General features: G+C 41.4%; 4 protein-coding genes across 4 annotated transcripts; 2 read left to right on the top strand and 2 right to left on the bottom strand.

Moving 5' to 3' along the window:
- Positions 1-3,566: 3,566 nt before the first annotated feature.
- On the bottom strand, positions 3,567-4,768 carry LOC144704782 (uncharacterized). Its single transcript, XM_078577307.1, has one exon. The coding sequence runs from the start codon at positions 4,686-4,688 to the stop codon at positions 3,699-3,701; it is 990 nt and encodes a 329-aa protein (XP_078433433.1). The 5' UTR covers positions 4,689-4,768; the 3' UTR covers positions 3,567-3,698.
- A 562-nt stretch (positions 4,769-5,330) lies between these two features.
- LOC144704789 (large ribosomal subunit protein eL39-like) lies at positions 5,331-5,869 on the top strand. Its single transcript, XM_078577318.1, has 2 exons — positions 5,331-5,434; positions 5,553-5,869. The coding sequence occupies exons 1-2, from the start codon at positions 5,432-5,434 to the stop codon at positions 5,703-5,705; spliced, it is 156 nt and encodes a 51-aa protein (XP_078433444.1). The 5' UTR covers positions 5,331-5,431; the 3' UTR covers positions 5,706-5,869.
- Positions 5,870-6,191: 322 nt separating this feature from the next.
- On the bottom strand, positions 6,192-9,297 carry LOC144704771 (D111/G-patch domain-containing protein). Its single transcript, XM_078577300.1, has 7 exons — positions 9,133-9,297; positions 8,087-9,046; positions 7,659-7,750; positions 7,413-7,487; positions 7,232-7,293; positions 7,028-7,097; positions 6,192-6,958 (listed from the first exon to the last, which is right to left on the bottom strand). The coding sequence occupies exons 1-7, from the start codon at positions 9,245-9,247 to the stop codon at positions 6,293-6,295; spliced, it is 2,040 nt and encodes a 679-aa protein (XP_078433426.1). The 5' UTR covers positions 9,248-9,297; the 3' UTR covers positions 6,192-6,292.
- Positions 9,298-14,739: 5,442 nt separating this feature from the next.
- Positions 14,740-16,420, top strand: LOC144713526 (uncharacterized). The gene is made up of 3 exons (XM_078588471.1): positions 14,740-15,225; positions 15,408-16,286; positions 16,385-16,420. The coding sequence occupies exons 1-3, from the start codon at positions 14,740-14,742 to the stop codon at positions 16,418-16,420; spliced, it is 1,401 nt and encodes a 466-aa protein (XP_078444597.1).
- The last annotated feature ends 478 nt before the right edge of the window (positions 16,421-16,898 follow it).

Genomic DNA, 16,898 nt, shown 5'->3' with positions numbered 1-16,898 from the left:
TTTGGGAGGCCCCCATTTATTCCCTTTTTCTCACTCCAATCATTTCATTAGTGAGACTTTATGGCAAGAAGATCAACTAGACCTTCAAGAAGAGCTGGAGAAGAATAATAGGAGATCAATTGTTGCATTGATCACGTGGATACATATAGGGGATGGGCACGTGAACGATTTTAAGAGTCTCTCTCGAGGAGAAAGTCAATGGTAGATTTGCCTCCCCATAAGGAAGTACAATAATCTGATGCATTACAGCATAACTCTATGTTGATTTACAGTTTGTCTGCATGAAAAATAGTTTTTTTTGCACCATCAAATCCCGAGCTCAACAATTTTCTGTGTTAATTGCACTTAGATGCAGGTCAAACTATGATTGATATCACTGCTTCAATGAGTCTCATTCCTCACTTTGCATGAATTATGTAAAAAAATATTTTAACATAATTTTTTGAAAATCACACAACTTTTGAAAACCATACATTTCTTTAATTTCCGCCACCTTCCATTGCACTTATTGATGTTTAAAGTAGTCAACATTAGTGACAAGCTTTCATGATGAGGCTTCTTTATTCAGATATAGAATGTATGAGATAGAGGGCATTGAGTTTAATGTAGTCAGCATAAAACCGAGGAAGGTAATTGGAGAGGAGCCTAGAGGAATAGAGTATGTGATGACGGGTGTGGATGATTTAACTTCATCTACTTTCACCAGAGGAATGACGTGGAAGAAAATAAAAATAAACACTTCCCTCACTTTTCCATATGATATCTCTATTTCTTCATACTTCCCTCAGCTCCATTCTTCATTCCAAAATTTACCAAATATCTTATCATTCTGAGCGACTTAAAATTTTATAAATATAATTTTGTTTGAGCAAGATTAAAATAACAAAAACATTAAATTGACACCCTTAATTTTTTTATAAGTTCCAAACTTGTTATTTGACATGCCTTGTACCAACTGTGATAATTCTCGTGATGTGACAGAAGATGTGAACACTGATGAGTGCCAAACCCTGGATATCAACGTTGAATCATACGACCACCGTTAGATTATACCATGGTTCTTGCACAAATATGTGTTTTGAAGTATAATGGATTTGTGCCCTCTAAGTTTTTTATACCTCATTTTAAGCATCTTACTTGTAAATCTTTAATATTAAATATTTTCCTATAGATAGTGTGAAAAGGTAGGGTTTTCTAACCTTGACCTCACATTGATAATAATACTAAGTTTCTATGGGTCAATAGTAAAAGAACCTAATAATACATTTAGGATACAGATACTAATACTATAATTTTAATGCTTTATCTATTGGAAATGAAACATGTTACAGAACCAGAACAATTTGTTTCTCTTAGTTGAAATCATAAACCAAATGGTGATTCATATGTTGTGCTGGACACATACATGATGCTGGAAAAAGGTGTGGGCAGCTATTGAGGTCTGTGTGATCTAGTGTTCGCCCCTCCCGATACCGGTACCGGATGATGGTATTGGGACGGATGCTGTATCGGGTACCTGAAAGTGAATTTCTGGTATCCATTTTTTTCGATATCCAAATATCGGGTATCAGTTGCTACAATGCCGATATCTGATATCGATATCCGTCTCGATGTCGTCATCTGCCTCCATCTGAGGGGGGAGGATGACAATATCAGATATTGGTGTTGGATATCGGATTCCGATATCCAACTTAGAGGGGTTTATAAAAATATTTTTTATTTATTAGAAATGAGCGGTTGACAAATCAACTTGCGGAAGAGGGTATTTAAAGCTTTTTAATTTAATTAGTGGCACATTTAATATATACAAGTCGAACTTTCTTTTTTCTTCCATATGTGATAACAGCAGGATTCCGAGTTTAACAAACTCCGAATACTTTATCCCATATGGGAAAAAAAAGAAAATTTGGGCTGTATTTATTAAACAAAGTACTAATATCATAAATATATTATATATATAACAGGCTTAAAATATAATAAATATATATTAAAATATTGTTATTTTATTTAATAAATATTATACCTTGTTTATTATATACAGCGCACAATTTCGAATATCTTCCATATGGGATAACAGGATTTGAATTTCAATGTGAACTGTGAATCCTGTTATCCCTTATGGAAGAAAATAAAAATATTACACTGTATATTTTAATCGAGGTTGACAACATATTAAAACGTAAGTCCTTGGATATAACTAAATCATTGAATGAGATGGATCGCATAATTTTTTTCAGTCAATACCAGATATCGGTATCAGGATACCGGTTCCGATATCCGGATATCGAAATCCGATATCCGGATCGTCCTTACCCCTCCGATATCCATCCTCCATATCCGTCTACATCTAACGGACGGATATCGTCCAATATCTGATATCCAATATCAGACACTGTCCCAGTTTTTTCTGGATATCGGATATCGGTTGTCCGATACCGGATATCGGACGGATATCGGTTGGACAAATAGTAGTGTGACCTATGTCACAGTACTGACTCTCCTTATCAAAGATTATAATGGCGATAAAGTGTTTGTGACTTGAATTTGTTGGTCTGGGTACCTCTTTTAGCAAAATATTTCATGATGTGCATGCTATTTCACAGACATATTTTTGAATACTTTTTTATTTCATTAATGGAATTGTACGAGGGATGTTAACAAAAGCATGTCGCAGGTGTTTAAAATAGTTGATGAAAGAATGAAGAGACTTAAGTTCAATAATCAGTCCACTTTTTGGAGGTTGAATAATAGAGAACGACTTGTGCTTAAATCAAGAGTATACATGAAAGATATTAGTGGAATAAAAGAGATAAGAATATTGTTGGATAACTTTGAGCATATGAAAAAGAAAAATTCAGACGATCTGGAGAAGGAATCGTCTTGATCTGAAGTTCTACATGATGCTGATTTACCCACCTGAATACATTACAGAAGTATAATGTCTGGCAAAAGAGGAAGGGAAATAAATTATGAATAATCTTTTGTTTGACACTCTCAATTTTCCCTTCATCATCTATGTTTGATGTTACACAAATCTACTACTTTTGGAGAAAAAATATTGTTTTAATATATAGGTAGATCTATAGCAGAAGCCAATGGTGAACCTGGAGGCGACGGCAGCGGCAGCTATGGCGATGGCAACTAGGCTGCCAATAGGGGAGGAAAATAACAACTCCAAGCTGGCAATTAAGGAGGGTCAATTGCAGAATAGGTGGGGAATTGCCATGGGAGATAGATAGATAGAGCAGCACTGTTTTTTTTCTTCCCCTTTGAAGCTGCCCGTCAAAACCTTTACTCGTATTAAAATATAAGTTTGACCCAATTAGATTGGGCAAATTTTCATTATTCTGGGCAAGACCACAAAGAACGCAATTTAAATGCGCAAACCAAACTACCCCCAACTGCCCAACCGCCCACCTGGTTTGAAACCTTCTCCAATGAGGATGGCCCACAGAGATTAATAAAGGATGGAGGCCAGTCGCAGTTTTTCACTGGTCAAAGAAAGAATACAGAGAGTATTCTTTGACACCGACATTGGGATTATCCACTATCCAATTGCGATAACCTCAACAAAATTATCGCGTATGACGTCATAAACAGGAATCCAATAATCGTTCCCCAGATAACAGTGAATAGGAATAATTCGACGAACTAGGAGAAACCCATGAAAAAAAAAATGAAGAAATCTTGATCGGCGGTCAGCTCCTCCAGACGGAAACCAGAAGCGTGGGGCAGTCAGGCCTGTGCAAGTCCTCTTCCTCGCCGCTCGCCCACTCCATGACAGACGAGCTCCCCCTCGAAGAAGACGACGACGAGGAAGAAGACTCGGCTATCCTGGGACCCCATCTCCGGGCCTTCCTCAGCCCCCACGCGTCGTCCTCAGCTTTCCCTCCGTCCAGTCTGAACACGAACACGGCGTGGCCGAGCTCGCCGGCGGAGGCGGCGGAGACGACGGCGGTATTGCCAGCCTCGGCGGCGGCGGCGCGGCGGTCGAACAGCCACCGGTAAAGGTCCCACGAGACCTGCAACCGGGCGGCGCCGCCGGGCACGTCCAGCTTCTCGCTGCCGCGGAACTTCCACCCGAGCTGGTCCACCCTCAGGCCGGTCTTCCCGTCGAGCCCGACTCGGACCCCGGTCCCCCGGATCTCGACCGAGATCTCCTTCTCGTCGGACCCGACTCGGACCCGGGTCCGGAACCCCCCGCCGGCGCCAGCGAAGACGACGTGCTCTCTCCTGGAGACGAGGTAGGGGCGCGCCGCGGCGGGGCTCTGCGCGCGCTTCTGCGCGGCGTCGCCGACGACGAGCGACATCCCTCCGGCGACGACGATTGATACGAAGAAGCCGGCGGCGGGCTGCGGGCCGCCGCCGGCGGGGAAGCGGGCTCGCCGCAAGTCCCACGCGAACTCCACGGTTAAGTTATTCTGAGAGAATTTCTTCTTCCCCTGGCGCTTCCAGAGAATCCATGGTCGCAGGCGGAAGCTCTTCGCCTTCTCTTCCAGCCCCCCCGCCGCGCAAGGAAGACGAAGATCCACCCTAAGCGACAGCCCGAAGGAAGCGCTGGACCACGTTAACACCGCCTCCCCTTCCTCCGTCTCGTAGACGGAGGTGGAGACCACCGGCCTCGCCGCCGCCACCGTCTCCTTCACGGCGGCGCCGCCGCCGAAGCAAGCCCCTATCTGTTCCTGCATGGACTTAGATTTGGGGGGGGGGAAGAGATAGCGCCGAAGAAAGAGAGAGAGAGAGAGAGAGAGAGAGAGAGAGAGAGAGAGAGAGAGAGAGAGAGATTCGCGCCCGTGATGGTGTTGGGAAAGGCTTTTATCGAAATGTTGACCTGCCCGGCCTCTGTCCGTTGACCGGCCCATAGCTTCACGAGCTGGGATTCCTCGTCGGACCGTGATGTTTAATTACCCACGTCGGCGTTATGGAAGTTGGGTTTAGGCTTAATCACGCGTTAAGGTTTTTATTTCGTTGATTTAAAAAATGAGTGGTGGGCCCGGGATGTGGTTGACTTTTCTTGTTTGGTGGAGGGCTGGGCAGAGGGTCAGGTCGGAAGAGATGACTCGTCAGGATGTCACGTGGAGGCGTATGATTGGTTGCTACCTGGCACCGTCTTGTCGGACGCGCTGCACGTGGGTCGTAGGTCGGCGGCTCGGCGCTGTTGACTTGGAAAGTGGGGGCATGGCGGGCCGTTTTGGGCCGTTCTCCTAATGGGCCAAGTCCTTAAAAGGCTGAGACCTATAAGTGTAATATATATATGCGTAAGGTATATTTTGAAAATACATTGGATTCACGAGCACTAAAGAATAAATCTGTACCCTATATATTGACAGAACGTCGCGAGAGCGGGGTTGCTGGCGGCGGCGGAGCGGAGCAGATTAGGGTTTGCTATTCGAGACGTCCGATCTTCGGGGTTCGCCTTTCGTCGACGACAATGGTGATAATTTCTACTCTCGCGGGGGTTTTTGTACCGCTTGATGATTCGTACGATGCGTTGTTCGCGGATTATATGTGTGATTGTTTGGTGTTTTTTTTGTGTTTACTGTTTATGTTAGCCGTCCCACAAGAGTTTCTTGATTAAGAAGAAGTTGGCCAAGAAGATGAGGCAGAACAGGCCGATTCCTTACTGGATTCGCATGAGGACGGACAACACGATTCGCTACAACGCGAAGAGGAGGCACTGGCGCCGCACCAAGCTTGGGTTCTAGAATCGCTACTTTTTCAATTCTGTACTCGTCTCCATCGTCTTAATCTCTCAAATCTCTGCACTGGCATATTGCATTGCTCTATGCCAGAGAACTAATTTGTCTTTCCTTGTCTGTTTATTCGGATAATTTACTATTTCCGCGGGTTACTTACTGCCCCGAGTCAATTTGGGTGATTTATCTCATGAATATCGTATTTCCCATAAAACTCGAATAATCTATCTGTTCAACTGATTTCCGACCTAAACACCTGAAACTATCGCATGTCATGTATCATTGACCAATGAACGATCCTATTTCAATCGAAATAAGTGACTATGACCATGCACTCACTTACATTGCAATGACCAGTGGTCTACCCCGTAAAATTTTCCTGAACTTTCTAGTGGGTTTTAACTTCTTACGATTATCTGTTCCTACGCATTAATTGAGAACTCATCTAGACTATATACAATCTTTTTCGAAGAATCGAATCCTTGAACTGGTTAGTTTGTTCATAATGAAATTATTTCTCCGAAGAAGAGTACACTTGGTGAAGATATTCAAGGCCAGATTTGAATTGACCAAGAACAGTACAAGTTTCTGGTGCCCTAACGGGTATAATTGCGTCCAAGGCCAACAGACTTGGGCAATTTCACGGCGGACAAAGGAGTAGCGATTCCTTGGGCCTCCTTTCCGAGGCCAGATCCGGGTACATAACCCATCTTCGCCATCATCTTGGAACCAAACCCAGTGGTGTGTCTTTCGAACGAGCCCAGCCCGATGGCGGACCTCTGCGGCGGCGTCTTTGCTGTAGCTGCTACCTGTTCCACATCAGAGGCTTGGAACTGAACCCCCAGGCCGAGAGACTTGGGCCGGCGCACTGCCTCAATTGGCTGCACAATTCCCTGCCGATCTCGTCCGAGCCCGGTCCCCTCGGCGAAGCCCATCTTGGCCATCATCCTGGAGCCAAATCCCTTGGTATGCAGCTCAAAGGCTCCCATCCTCGACGCCCCGGCATCGGGCCTCACCGATGCGCTAGCGGCCGTGGCCGCTGCTGCCGCCGCCGTCCTCGGCTCGTCTGCATTAGTTTGCATGACACCACTGGAGATGAAGGAGACCGGATTATCCGCATAGACTGGCCCGGCCCTTCTCCCCCTGCTTCCTTCTTTATCAGAGGGGTTCCTTCTCTGCTTGGTCTGGGCCGATGATCTTCCTTGATTCCCTCCTTTGCCCTGACTCGCTGAGAAGTCGGACTCCTCCCCCAATCCTAGCATCTGGCATTTAAACAAAATCTCCACATTAGCCAAATTTGGCGTGGGAATCTTGGTAAGTAAAGCATGTACCTTCTCCAGTCGGGGTACATCGTCTGAAGAGGGCAGAGATGTGTGGCGTGTTCTCAGGACTGTCACAAATCTGGAAGAAATAATATACCAGGTCATGGAGGGCAGTTGATTTTGGTCTTTCCACTCCACTGTAATTAGGCTTTGTTATAATTATCATAGTTAAGATGATCATGGGTCTTTGCAGTCTTTACTTGGGGGAAATACCTCTTTTTTCCAGAACCTTGACGGCCGCTCTGTAGTCGGTATATCGATGCCAGTCTCTGCACCTGTAAGAGAAATTGATTGCCGGAAATGACCCAGGAATTTTTACTTAAAATTTTGAGAAACCAATATTATGCGGAAAATTTCTCTGGGAGAGATAGATGGGTTCATGAGAGGAGTTGACCTGCGCACAGTCCCGAGAATGCATGGGTTGAAATGCGAACATGTCGGTCTCGGATAAAACCATCCGTTTCAACTCCTGCAGTTTATCAACTAATTTAAGATGAATAAAACTGTGCATTCCGTGCAAGAACCATCACAATATGCTAGGCCCTTTTCGATATTTAGTGGTTTTAGATACTATCAGCAGAATAAATAGACATGCTAATAGTTATACAATTAATGAGCGATGAAGGAAAAAATAACTCACAAGGTTGATTTGTTGGAGATCGACGCCACGGTTAAGTGCCCTTTCTCGACGTTTCCTGTCGATTGATTCTTTACGCAGCCTTTTCTTTTCGCCTGATTGGCCAAAAAATGAAGCCGAAATCAGAAATTTTCCTTTGCCTGAACATACTGATTGACGAAAGAAGTTACCTATCAGATAAGTTCTGCAATAAACTCGCGAGTAACGAACAAAACTCATAGAACGATCTCGCCAATAGAGTTGTCGGAAGAAACCCACACTCTATTTTCTGGCTTTTAAAGGAAAACCAAAAGCCAAGATGCGAAAATTGCAAGACAATGTAAATGCCTGTTTTCCGCTGAAATGGGCACCAGATTCTCCGTATCATTTAAGTTTTGATTTCCTGTTCGTTTCGTCTTAAACCAAGTTACGAAATTTGCGTCTGAGCTTACCTCTGATTTTCTTGTCCGGCCTACTCTTCCGCAAGTTGGAGGGCCACGAACGAGAAAGCTGGGAGGAGGCACCCGTATGCTTTCTGGAAGTCGCTCTTCGATCCTTGGAGAACATCAGTTCTTCACAATGCGAAGAATCTCTGATTCGAATGGGAAGATTTGCGCTAATCCCACCAATTTTTTTCTTCGCACCCTTCCTCTTTGCTTCAGCTTTCATCATACCATACTCCCTGGACGCGTTCATAAGCGCAACGGGGCCAAGCTTTCCTGCACTGTCATCGCCGCTGTCGCTTGAAGATAAATCATCCAAAGCATCAGCCTTCAAAGCTTCGGTTAACCACGCCGCTTTAAATAATTCATCCGTGCCGCCGATTCCTTCTATATAATCCTGCGCCAGTTCTTCATCAAAATCCTCAGAAGACGCATCCTCTTCAGAGCTGTCCTCCGATGAAACTTGGGACGCTTCATCCTCCGAATCACTATCATTATTATTTCCATCGCTGTCGTCCTCGGGAGAAGAAATGTCTTCGGTATACAGCTTTAATCCTCCGATGGAGAGAAACCCAGGATTCCTCTTGTTCCTTCCCTTCAAGTTCTGAGAAAATGCCGGGGTTTCCGGCGCAGATTCCTTCAAATCTTCCTCCTCCGGTTTTTCATTCTCCTGCTCCTGCCCTTCGCGTTGAAACCCTAATCCCAAGTGCAGTTCACTGAAGGATCCTGGATAGTAGTCATACAACGGCACATCCGACGGCGGGTCCGCGCCAGGCGCAGAAACAGATTCATCGCCACTTTCTTGACGATCTTTTTCGACACCTGAATTATCCGGATAGCAGTAATTGCAAGCCTTCCAGCTGCCCCTCATCTTGATCGAATTCTCCGCGGAACCGGATGACTTCTTTCCATCGCCTCGGATCTTAGAAGAAGACGCTGATCCGCCGGCATTGTTCTTAGCGCGCCCGCCTGCGCAATCGATCGAATTGGGTTTAGAAGAGATCGAAAGATCGGTTAGGGTTATGGTAGAGATAGAAGGGGGAAGATCGGAAGACCTTGGATCGAAGGGGGAGAGGAGAATTGAGCACGTCCTTGCCAGTCGCCGAGAACGCCTCCCTCGACGAAGATACTTCCGCTCGGCCTGGACGAGCGCCGCCTTCCTCCTCCCATGGATCCGCCTTCCCTCTGCTACCTATCTCATCTTCCAGATGAACGATCTCTCTTGTTAAAACTTCATTATGTCGCCGCCGTCCCTCCTCTTATCGGGTCTTGACGGGTTTCGGATTCAACCTAGTACAGGATCTTAATAGTAGGATAGTATATTCCTTATTCATTCTGTCAAGACTAAAAAATTACCTTATTTTTAGCAATGAACTTGTAAATACAGTTCCGGATGGTCCCGTCCAACGTCCGGATTCAGTGCAGTGACGAAGGACGGGACGGACGAATTTCGTCCAGTCCAACGATTCAGTGCAGGGTCAATTTACGGGACAAATTTTTGTCGGACGCTACGAAACCCGCCCCATCCAGTCCCAGAACGAAAAAATCGTCCCGTCCGTGTCCCTGCACTATACTCGTAATGGATTCATGAGAAAGAACTTCAAATTACAGTTGCAGGTAGATCTTTGTTATGTATGTAATATGTTTTTCTTGGCTTATTATTCCATTATGGTTTTGTTTGATTGCCTAGAAGGTTATGTAATTGACTTGTGGTATAGCTCCTTGCTAAGCTTTTCTTGTGAAGGAAGCAACCACTTGTATAAAAGTTCAGGTTTTAAGATTTGTTAAAGCTTACCTTGCACGTTACCTGGCAGATCAAATGAAACCTACATCAAAAATAACATTTGAACAGTCGTCCAAATAGCTGTTTTCCAAGTAGGGCAGGGGTAGATAGCCATCTCGTCATCACATCCTGGGGCTGTTGTCATCTGGGGGTGGGGAGAGAGAGAGAGAGAGAGATGTGGGGACAGATTGTGTGCTTGACTAAGTGAGAGAAGGGGAGATAGAACAGAAAGAGAGTTTGATAGAGGTACTTACTAGAGTAGGTCGTGCGGTCCGGTTCGATTTTTTCGGCCGGCGTGCGAATTTTTTGATCGCACAAAAGCTCTGTGCGATGTGCAGATCAATTTTGTGCGACGAAATCGGACCACACTTCGCACAAAATCGGACAAATGAACAAAAACTTGACCTGCGTTTCTTTTTATTTAGAGATATGCCCCTCCGCCTATCTCACTTCCATATTTCTCTAAGTAAAACCATAGGGAATCCAAAAATTGTGATATATTTATTTAAATATGTTGTTAAACTTCATTTTTTTTCTTCTAATAAATTAGGAAAAATAGATTAAAATTCTATAAAAATCGAGTAGGGTTTATAACTTAAAATAAAGCTTTCTAACTTTAATTCATAATCATTTATACCAATTTCGTAGATTTATTTGTATTAATACTTTTTTATGAAAACTCACAAAGTGTTGAAATTTTATTTAGTCAAAAGAGCTCATCAGAAAAGTACTATTTATACAATTCTGGCATCTGCAAATATATTTATATGCATCTGATACCATATCCACAAGTATTATTCGTGCTCATAATCTCATATTTATATGCATGTGAAAATATTTCCACAATTATTATTGATTTTTTTCACTCACAATTAAATGCATCAGAAACTATATCCTCACGGATTAATGTATGCTCTTATCAGTTTTAACAATATGTCCGTTGCTTTATTTTTTAATCTTAAAGTTGTTCATTTTTAAGATTGGCATTACTTACTATAAGTTTAATTGACATATTAATGAGTCCATGCCAAACAACAAGTAGTAATATAGACCTAATGATTCAATGAGTGCAAAGTTTTTATGACTTAAACTATGGATGAACATATATATACGCAATGTATACGTAAACACTGATAGATACCTAACGATTCAATATTCTGTAAATCTTAATAGGAACAATTATAGATGGAAAAGTCCAAGTGCATTTTGAAAATATAAAAAATATCCTTCCAACTTTAGTTTCATAAACATAAAAGGAGCTGAGAAACAAAATGACTGACTTTTTTTTGGACAGCAACAATCATTCCATTGAGTACTCACCACTTCTCCTCCATATGTTGCAGGGTTGAAGTCTGTTGACGGGATAGGAAGAATTTATGTAATTATGTGCTTGGTACTTACCCCAATAAATATGTCTTGAACTGGACAAAATTGCTATGTGTTTCCTCCATATGTATCGTTTGTGTGTGTCACGATGTCATCACCGTTTGGTTCGGAGTCTGAGTTGATGACAATAACAGTCGGGTCTTGGGGTTGCTTTAGCAGTCTTCGTCGGAGAAGTCGCACACTCCGTGGTGTGCACCTATTTTTGGCTCCTGCATCCTCCATTGCCTCCACGTGGTTGTGGATGTACTTGTATTTTGTGAGAGTTGTCATAGTATTTGAGTGAGAAATGATGTTCCAAGTCATTCAAAAAATGTTCAGAAAGAATTGTGTTTAAAACCAATGGCATCTAAATGTTGTGAAAACCAAAATTTTGTAATGCGACATTTGATAATATTCAGTACCTCGTGTCCAATGACTCGTGTCCATGAATTTTATTTTCCAGAGCCACTTAATTTAACTGTTTGGGAAGACACGAAGATAAACAAAATTGACAGATTGAGTGGAGAAAGTAAAAGAGAGAGGATCAAATGGAGTAAAAAAATCTACAACACAACACATTGTTTCAACATATAATTATGTTAATCAACATTTGGATCCTCCTCGCTATCTTCGTCATCTCCGTTGCTACCATCATTGACATCCTCCTCCGTTCGCCGACAACACTTAAGTGTCATGAGTAGCTCGATGCTTTCCCCTGTCAGCCTTGACCGCTTGTAGTTAATGACGGCACAACTAGCGGAGAAAAATCTCTCTAATTGCACACTTATCGCCGAGTCTGATAAGAACTCCTTTGCAATTACATCTAAACTAGGATACGAGTGCTCATTGATAAGCCTAAAAATGCATGTAAATATGCCGTTGATTTGATGTTTAGACTTATACAATAAAATTTATAAATTCCCTTAATCACTAAATTTAGAATATAGAGCAAGCAAGGGGTCGAACCACAGGGATGCAGAAAGTAAGAATTTCTATCCAATTTCAATGAATTAATTCAAAGATGAATTAATTATGCAATTAGTAAATCTTAATTATGCTTAATAGTGTTTTTAATTAATCAAAATCAAGTAAAACTTAATTTTGATTTTAAATATTTTGGTCTGAAAGCTCAAGATAGAAGTATTTCGATAAGATCAGATTAATTCGGATTATTAATTTCCCAATTATTATAAAATTTTAAGAGAATTTTTATGAATTAAAATTGAGAATTCAATAATCAAGAAAGAGATTTTTCAATTGGACTTCAAGATGAATGAATTTTTTAATCAAATTTTGTTTTTAGGTTTATTATATATTAAATTAAATATCCAAATAATAAAAATTTAAATCTAGAGAGAGAAACTAGACAAATTAACCTAGAGAGAGAAAGTGAAGAATTTGGGGAAAATATGAAATTTGACCCTAAATTAAAAATCTAATGATGCATAAATGTTCAAAATTGATGTAGAATTAAAGATAAAAAACCAGATCTTGAATCATAATCAAAATGCAGTTCTAATTTTATTCAAAACCACTTCTAGGGCACGTACATTTTGCCCATGCCTTGGCGTTTTAGAATCGTTCAAGAAGAAGATTCAACTACAAATCAGAAACTTACAAATTTAAGTACAGAAACAAGAACTATCGACTTCCAACGTAACTATTGTGTCCTTCCTGCCAAATCCTTGGAGAGAGCTTCAAAAATTGAATTACGCCCTTTTCTAGATATCTATTTAAAGATCCAAACAAAGGAAATGTAGAGGGGGAAAAGACAAACATGACCTCAAAATTTCAGCCCAATCTGACATCTAGACCTCAAGATATCGTCATTTTACTGGCGCTTAATCTCCACCATTAGATTTTTTTTATCTTTTAAAAAAATGGAATTTTTCTATTGGCTGGCCTTTCTTTTCTCGTTTTCCCCATCCTCGAATCGTGCGTTGTCACATTTTTTGCGCTTGAACGAGTCACAATCATTGTGAAATGATTGTCTCGTTATACATGGTCGAGAAAGCTCCACGTCACTCTGAAATAATAAAAAAAGGGAAAAGGACAAAAGACTTTTATTTTATTTTTTTATCATTCAGCCGCAATTTTTGACCCACATGCGTCGTTGATTCCACATGCATTTAATGCACGCAATGAATCGACGCCGCATGCACGTATTCACGTGTGTCGATTAGCACGTGCATGAAATGCACTCGCTAACAACCAAAAAAATAAAATAAGCAACGTTGCACATGTGTCAGTTAGCGCGTGCATTAAATGCACGCGGCTAAACGATTCACGTGCAAACGGTCACGTTTGTCAGTTGCCGCGTGCATTTAATGCACGCGGCTAGCCGACAAGGTATATGTCACTTTTGCTGAAATTTCTTAATTTTATATTTTGCACACCCAATTCATATTCCATAGTGGAATATTTTTTTTCACCCGAAAATCCATCCCTTTTTTATCACTTTTGACATTAAAAGCCGAATATTCCAGTCTAGAAGGATTCTTCACTGCCCATGGAATTATTACAAATCATATTGTGAATTGTTTATTTAATTTCTTTAAGATAGGCGCTGTTACCTCTGAGTATCGTTCAAATTTCCCTCACAATGTTTTTCCTAAGAATTTCCTTTCATGCGCTCTGATCAAAATTCCTCATTTTTTTGAATTCTTTCATTTGCTTCGCCATTCCTCTTGTTCTTAAAAGTTGATTCAATCCTACTTTAAATTTCAAATGACTTTTGTTAGTTGAGTTTAGGATCTATGTTTCTATTCTGTGTTTAAGCACCGAAAATTTTCTGCTTGGATATTCAAGATCTTATTAATATGGTCCATTCATCTCCAACTCCATGCACCATGTCATACTCCGTTTGATCCTGTTTGTATTTGTGCATATAAGTTCTGGATGTTTCCGGAAAATCATTACACCTTACTATTGTCCATTGTTATTTAAAAGGGCTGTTTCTGATAGTGATGGTGATTCTGAATATAATCCATGTGGAGAATACGAAGAATGTGACACGTATTCAAGTGAGCTCAGTGGATACTCAAGTGAGGAATGGAATGATGGATTTACTGACGGCCAGAGAAATAGTGAGTACGCTGATTCGGATGAGGACATCTTAATTGATGATGAAGGGGAGAATAAAAGGAACGTAGACAATGGCACAGCGTATGATCAAAGATGCCCCTTTGAGGATATTAAATTTAGAGTCGGCAAACAATTTGTATCGCCCTCTCAATTTAGGACAGCTGTGAAGAACCATGCTATATGGAATGGGTTCAACATTAAATTTTTGAAGTCTGGTGAGAAAAAAATGGAAGTGATTTGTAACAAAGATTGCCCGTGGAGGATATATGCTAGTTGGGATAGTAGGAAGGAGCACTTTGTTGTCAAGACACTAAATTATAATCATACGTGCAGTAGGGATCTGAGGAATAGACAAGCCGATTACCATTGGATTGCAAACCACTTCTTAGAGCGGTTTCGAATGAATACGAACTGGCAGGTGGTAGATATAATGCGAGAAATAAACAAACAGTTTGGAATCCCAGTTTCGAAGCATACTTGTTATAGAGCTAGATATGCGGCGCGCAAGACGCTTCGAGGTTCCTTGATTGACCATTATCACTTGCTTCCTTCTTATATTGCTGAGTTAAAGAAGGTTTACAGCGGTAGTACGTTCGACTTGGTGCTTGAGAGAGAGACTCCGGATTCTTTGGTTAAGTTTAAGAGACTCTATATATGCTTCGATTCACTAGCAAGAGGTTTCCTTGAAGGTTGTAGAAGAGTCACTTGTTTGGATGGATGTTTTTTGAAGACCGAAATGAGAGGTCAATTGCTTTGTGCTGTGGGCAAGGATGGGAATAATCAAATGTACCCTATTGCCTGGGCAGTGGTTGAAGGGGAGAATCAAGCTTCTTGGACTTGGTTTATTCAACTGCTAATGGGAGATTTAGGAATTCAGGTCGGTAATGGTTGGACAATTATGAGCGATCAACAGAAGGTATTTACATAACTCGTGCACAGTATTGTTACATTATAATTCTTTGAAGTCTCATTGCATAATGTACAACTAATATTCTGATGGTTTCTTACATTGTGTAGGGGCTCGAGAATGCAGTGGCGTATCTGTTACCACATGCGGAGCATAGGAATTGCGCAAGACATGTTTATGCAAATTGGAAGAAGAAGGGACATTCAACTGGGACATTGAGGATGTTATTTTGGAACGCGGTGAAGTGCACGACTCATCAAGATTTCCAACAGATCATGCAACAGATGACCACATTGAAACCACAAGCGGCTCAAGACTTTCGTAATATAGGCGTCAAGAAGTTTTGCAGGGCTTACATCAGTGAGACGCCAAAATGCGAGGTGATTGATAATAATGTTTGTGAGTGCTTCAATAGTTATATCTTACAGTATAGGTCAGAACCTACCATAGACATGCTTGAAGATATTAGAAGTACTATCATGCAGAGGATAGTTAAGAAAAGGGAGGTAGCTTCTGATACAACTGATCAATTATGCCCTCGGATAAGAAAGTTGGTGGAAGGTAACAAATTGAAGTCTAGGACATGTAGCCTTAGACACGCAGGAGAGTTTCAATTTGAAGTCACGGACTTCGGAAACAGATTTGTGGTTGATATACGTTCAAGGTCCTGTAGTTGTAGATATTGGAATATAAGGGGTATTCCATGCTCCCATGCTATTACTTGCATTCACTGGATGAAGCAGGACCCTGTCAGTTTTGTCACTGACTGGTTGAAGAAAGATGTCTACAAGCGAGCATATCGAAATGGTATCCGACCATTAAATGGAAGGAACTTATGGACCGAAGTTGAAGGGAACTATCTATTCCCTCCTATAGTCAAGAAACAACCTGGAAGGCCCAAGCAAAAGAGAAGAATCGACTCCAGTGAGAAAGTAGTTAATGGTCAACGATTATCCAAGAAAGGTGTGCAGATGACGTGCTCTATTTGCCACCAGGTTGGCCATAATCGGAAGACATGCGTGGCCCAAATCGAAAAACATGCACCAAGTCGAGTGGATGCATTGTGGAAGGTATACGCTGGTATTTGCTACTTTTTCTCTAATATTTTCAAATTTCGCATCTCCTTGTTGATCTCTAGAATTTCATCTTCCTCTGTTTCCTTTTTTAGTGCGTGAAGATGAAGGGACGCGTCATTCCAACTTAGCCTTCCATCACATCTTTCCACCTCAACATCAAACTTTCAGCAATGCTGATTCGGCAGGCATGGCCTACACAAATCATGTTTTTTGTGATGTACTAAAAACACATCTTGTACCTATTTAACCACACATCATGTTTTTTGTGATGTACTAAAAACATTCAAATAGTATATCATTTTGCATGTGACCACGTTGTACAAGGCAGTATGCAGGTTAAATTTGTTCCAAGCTAGGAGCAAATAGAGGTTGCTCTAGCCAAGCCCCTCGATAAAGCATGATTCAAGCATGCACTTAAGGGGGTTGTCAAATTACTTAAGAATTTATTTATGTCACGAATTCAGTTTTTTATACCAATTTTCTTCTTAAAATAACTAAGACAAGTATAGTTGAAAATTTTTAGGAAGTCTAATTTTTTCGCCGATCCAAGTTTCCTTTAAATCTTACTATCTCTTAGTATTTTTTGATTCAGGAAATTTGCAGACA

The sequence above is a fragment of the Wolffia australiana genome, chromosome 1 (assembly GCF_029677425.1).
Source record: "Wolffia australiana isolate 7733 chromosome 1, ASM2967742v1".
NCBI classification, from domain to species: Eukaryota; Viridiplantae; Streptophyta; class Magnoliopsida; order Alismatales; family Araceae; genus Wolffia; species Wolffia australiana.
The sequence above is the reverse complement of the archived record's forward strand: the minus strand, read 5'-3'. Positions and strand labels throughout refer to the sequence as shown.

What these genes read in the sequence shown, in the direction of transcription:
- LOC144704782 (XM_078577307.1), bottom strand. Translation starts at nt 4,688, where the DNA reads ATGCAGGAACAGATAGGGGCTTGCTTCGGCGGCGGCGCCGCCGTGAAG.
- LOC144704771 (XM_078577300.1), bottom strand. Translation starts at nt 9,247, where the DNA reads ATGGGAGGAGGAAGGCGGCGCTCGTCCAGGCCGAGCGGAAGTATCTTC. An exon ending in GCCGGACAAGAAAATCAGAG is followed by an intron (nt 7,751 to 8,086) that starts GTAAGCTCAGAC and finishes TTGGCCAATCAG; the next exon opens with GCGAAAAGAAAAGGCTGCGT. An exon ending in ATCTCCAACAAATCAACCTT is followed by an intron (nt 7,488 to 7,658) that starts GTGAGTTATTTT and finishes GATAAACTGCAG; the next exon opens with GAGTTGAAACGGATGGTTTT.
- LOC144713526 (XM_078588471.1), top strand. Translation starts at nt 14,740, where the DNA reads ATGCGAGAAATAAACAAACAGTTTGGAATCCCAGTTTCGAAGCATACT. An exon ending in TTATGAGCGATCAACAGAAG is followed by an intron (nt 15,226 to 15,407) that starts GTATTTACATAA and finishes GCAAATTGGAAG; the next exon opens with AAGAAGGGACATTCAACTGG. An exon ending in GAGTGGATGCATTGTGGAAG is followed by an intron (nt 16,287 to 16,384) that starts GTATACGCTGGT and finishes TTCCTTTTTTAG; the next exon opens with TGCGTGAAGATGAAGGGACG.